At 50.7% G+C, this 3,690-nt stretch overlaps 1 protein-coding gene and 1 long non-coding RNA gene across 2 annotated transcripts in view; one reads left to right on the top strand and one right to left on the bottom strand.

Annotated features, from left to right (window-relative positions):
* LOC138156586 (poly(U)-specific endoribonuclease-A-like) overlaps window positions 1-2,201 on the bottom strand; it is a 13,220-nt gene extending 11,019 nt beyond the window's left edge. The window contains exon 1 of the mRNA XM_069081962.1: window positions 2,059-2,201. Coding sequence (XP_068938063.1) covers window positions 2,059-2,069 — 11 coding nt within the window. The 5' untranslated portion in view covers window positions 2,070-2,201. The remainder of the gene's footprint in view (window positions 1-2,058) is intronic.
* LOC138156731 (uncharacterized) lies at window positions 572-1,291 on the top strand. Its single transcript, XR_011167211.1, has 2 exons — window positions 572-940; window positions 1,210-1,291. It is a non-coding gene; the product is annotated as an uncharacterized lncRNA (long non-coding RNA).
* Window positions 2,202-3,690: the final 1,489 nt, after the last annotated feature.

Below are 3,690 nucleotides of genomic sequence, written 5' to 3'. Positions count from 1 at the left end.
AGGCCCCTCTCAGCCCTGACATCCCCTGTTCTGAGGCCCCTCTCAGCTCTGAAATTCTGTGTTCTCAGACACTGAGGCAAACAGATTCAAGAAGGGGTAACACTGAGAGACGTCTGTAGTTTAGCAAAGGTGGGGGGCTATTGATAAGGGACAGGGAATATACAATCTGGCATGGCGGCACATGGTGGCCTAATGGCTTCTTTGTGGTGACTGTTGTAGGAGAGGCTTCAGTTTTAGGGCAGCCTCTGGAAGGCTGGCATCATTGAAAGCATTGAAAAGTGCTCAAGGGGTGAGAGGTGGCCAGCTAGTTTCACACAGACTCAGGAGGGGCTTTTTTTTTAAAGAGTGTATGGTTTCAAGCCATTTAAAGAGCTGGTACAACTGGTTCCAGGAATCTTATCCCTTATGTACATTTGATTATTTGTTCTTGTTGCAGTTAGATTTGCACTAAAGGGAATTTTTTATAAGCCCCCACAAAAGAGGCAGGCCCAGCTCCTGGGCCAGGGGGGTTCCAAGAGGCCTAGGCTGGCTGGGCCTCGTGCCAAACACCTAATGTTAAATTAAGTAAGAAAAGGGTCCCAGCTCTTCCCCTGCTTCTCAACATGTTGTGTCAGAGACAGAGTCCTGGCATGGAAGGCCCTGGAGGCGAGGCCTGGACCCCCCCAATAACCAGCCCTCTTTCTATTCTCCAGCCTGGCCCCACCCAGCATAGGGGAGGACCAAGTCCTCTCCTAGCCCCAGAACCAGTCCAACAGGTCCCAGCCCTACAAAAACCCAAAGTCACTGGGGTGGGGTTTTCCACTGACCCTGGCCTACTTACTTCTAAGCCAAAGTGCTAACCACTGGCATTCCAGGAAGGAGGGCACAGCCCAGGACCCCAGATCTCCAGTGTGAAGAGACCACAGAGGTCCTCCAACACTCTCATTGGACAAAAGAGGAGGTGAGATGACTTGCCCCAGAACCATACACTGAGTGGGAAGGGTGCTCAGGATATCTGGTCCAACATCTTCATTTTACAAATGAGGGAAACTGAGGCCTGGGAAGGATAGGTGACTTACCCAAGATGGAGAAAGCTAAATGATGGTCTGCCTGAGGTCCCCACCCCATGGCTGGAGCAGGGGGCATCCCTCTCACCCATCAGAGCCCAGTAAATGCCATCTCCTCAGTGCCCCCATCCTTCTCCATCATACCCTCCTCTCTTTCATACAGGGAGAGAGCATCAAATCCTGCCATCTCAGGCCCACAGCAGCTTTACATGTGAAATGAAGGCACTGGACTTGAAAGCCATAAACCTCTTATCTGATGTATTATTTATTATTAATATTTCATATGTCTCTGGAATGTTCAGATTTACAAAGCACTGCCCTCACAACTGTTAGACCCATTTTACAGAGGGCTAAACTGAGTCCCAGAGAGGAGAAATAACTTTCTCAAGGTCAGAAAGTTCATAGTAAGTGAGAGATGCCAGATCAGACTCAGCTCTTCAGCCCTCTCCAAAGCCTGAGGTCAGAGACCAAGAGCTATGGGGATCCTTGTGAAGGGATTGATCAATAAGTCAGTCAAAAAGCAGTTATTGAGTGCTTACAAAAGGCCAGGGTAGAGGGATGAGGACAGTGACACAAATGGATGTCACTGCCCTCTGAGAGCTACTGAGAAAAAGCCTGGGATCAAGCCTGGCTTCAGGGCATCCCCCCCCCTCTGAGGGTGGGAAAGGGCAACTGGGGGAGGGACTGGAGATGGGAATGAGGGGAGGAGGGGAGAGAGCCTGGAGGGGAGCCCAGAAAGGGATTTGGGGGACAGGAGGGGGTTCCTAGACGTTTAGAAGATTTTAGGGGGGCTTTACAAGGGGCCTGGGGGGAGCTGGAAAAGGTTAGCAAGGGACTGACCAGATATGGGCATGGGTGCCAGCTGGACTGTGGAGCTGGGAGGGGTCCTGGGAGAGCCTGGCGGCTCCCAATCTGGCTCGCTAAGAGAAGCCGGACCAGAACCATGCCCAGGAAGGTGGGAGGAGGCCCTGGCCTTGCCCTCGCCCCCGGCCCAGGCCCTAGGCTCTCTTACCCGCTCGCCATGGTGGCAGGAACCTAGACGAACCTCAGCGGAGGAGAGTTACCTGAAGCCACTTGGATGGGGCGCCCAGGAGGGAGCAGGGGCATGCCCGCCCCCAGGAGGTCCAATCAGAAGCAACGGGACGGGAGGAAGGCCAATCCCTTTGTGCCTCGTCTGCCTGGCCTCCCCCTTCCCGCCTCCCCCAGCCCCGCTGCAGGTAAGGAGGCAGGGGGAGCTCCCCGCCAGCTGTTGCTGCAGCGTTGGGGACTCCACAGCTGGGTACCCATGGAAACTCGGAGTGGGCACCGCCGGGCACGAAATCTCCAGAAAGAGAAGAGAGGGCCTTTGGACGCCCTTCACCTGACCAGGTGGAGATTGCACTCCGGCCTGCAGCTGGGAGCACCTGGGAAGGTGGGGGAAGTTGGAGTCGGGGCGGAGGGGGGGTCCGCTCCCCTCGAATCTCAAGGCTGGGGAGCAGCGCGGGTGCCAGGGCCGCTATGAAGAGAAAGGGGCACCGGGTCATTGCCTGTGCACTCCGCTTGGAACCTTAGAGGGGATTCACCTCCTTTGCCAGCCTGGGGACGGGGCGGTGAACCGCACTGGGGCGAGGACGCCCTGGGCAGGGACTTAAGGAGGCTGGCAGCGGGAGGAGAAAGGACGTCTGGGGCTCCGGGGAAAAGAAAAGGTTTTGGGGACGCAAGGGACCCTTCCCCTCCGTCATCGTTTCCCGGCTTGTCTAGCTCGGCCAGGCTGCCTTAATTCCCGCTCCACCTCCATTCATCGCTATCGTTAATTACTACTACTGACGGGAGCCACTGCTCTGAATTTTCATTAGAGCTGGCATTTATAGCGACCTCCCTTTTCATCCATTATCCCATTTGGTGCCCAAGGAACTCCACTGAAGCAGGTATCAGGCCGACCCCTCACCCTGTCAGTCGGTCAGGAGAGTTTCTGTGAGGGACCAGTGTGGAAGAAAGGAAATCGGGGGAAGAGATTGTTCCTTATAAGGGTTAGTTTCTATAGAAACATTGTTTAAAAACAAAGCGATGCAGTCATTGAAATTTCAATATATTTATCATTTAATCTAGCGCTTGTCATTAGTTAGGAAAATAAATATTTCATATGGTAACCAGCCTTTCCTTTTCGTTAATTTGTTAGATGGCCAAAGATAAATAATGAATTTCCATCTTTCAGCAAAATAGCTTATTTTGCTATTCTACCCCATTCTACACTTCAGCACTGTGCAGGGGAAGGTTTTCAGTTGTTCTTTTTAAATCAAAATAAAGAACTAGATTTAAAGCCGTTTGGTGATGAGCTAAATTTCACAGACCTTTGTCCAATAAAAACACTCAACACGGAAGTAAAATGTGCATATGATGGTTATACCTGCTAAACATCCTCCAAGTTCTAACTTAATTTTATTAAAAATGTTCATATTCAACCCAATATATAAAGATGAGTTTAATCAGAAGCCTTGTAGTTACTAAGCATGGGGTTTTACTGGATTTACTGTCTGGTATAAAATGGTCACAATTATTTGATAATTAGAGTTTCATCATTTTGTATTTAAAGCTTTCATAATTATAGGTAGAATGAAATGTTCCATTTTATGATTTTAATTATATCCTATAAATTTTAATTTGG

This window comes from Petaurus breviceps, unplaced genomic scaffold, assembly GCF_028583685.1.
Source record: "Petaurus breviceps papuanus isolate PSGF00001 unplaced genomic scaffold, PetGlider_PUasm1.0 156, whole genome shotgun sequence".
Taxonomy (NCBI): domain Eukaryota; kingdom Metazoa; phylum Chordata; class Mammalia; order Diprotodontia; family Petauridae; genus Petaurus; species Petaurus breviceps.
The sequence above is the reverse complement of the archived record's forward strand: the minus strand, read 5'-3'. Positions and strand labels throughout refer to the sequence as shown.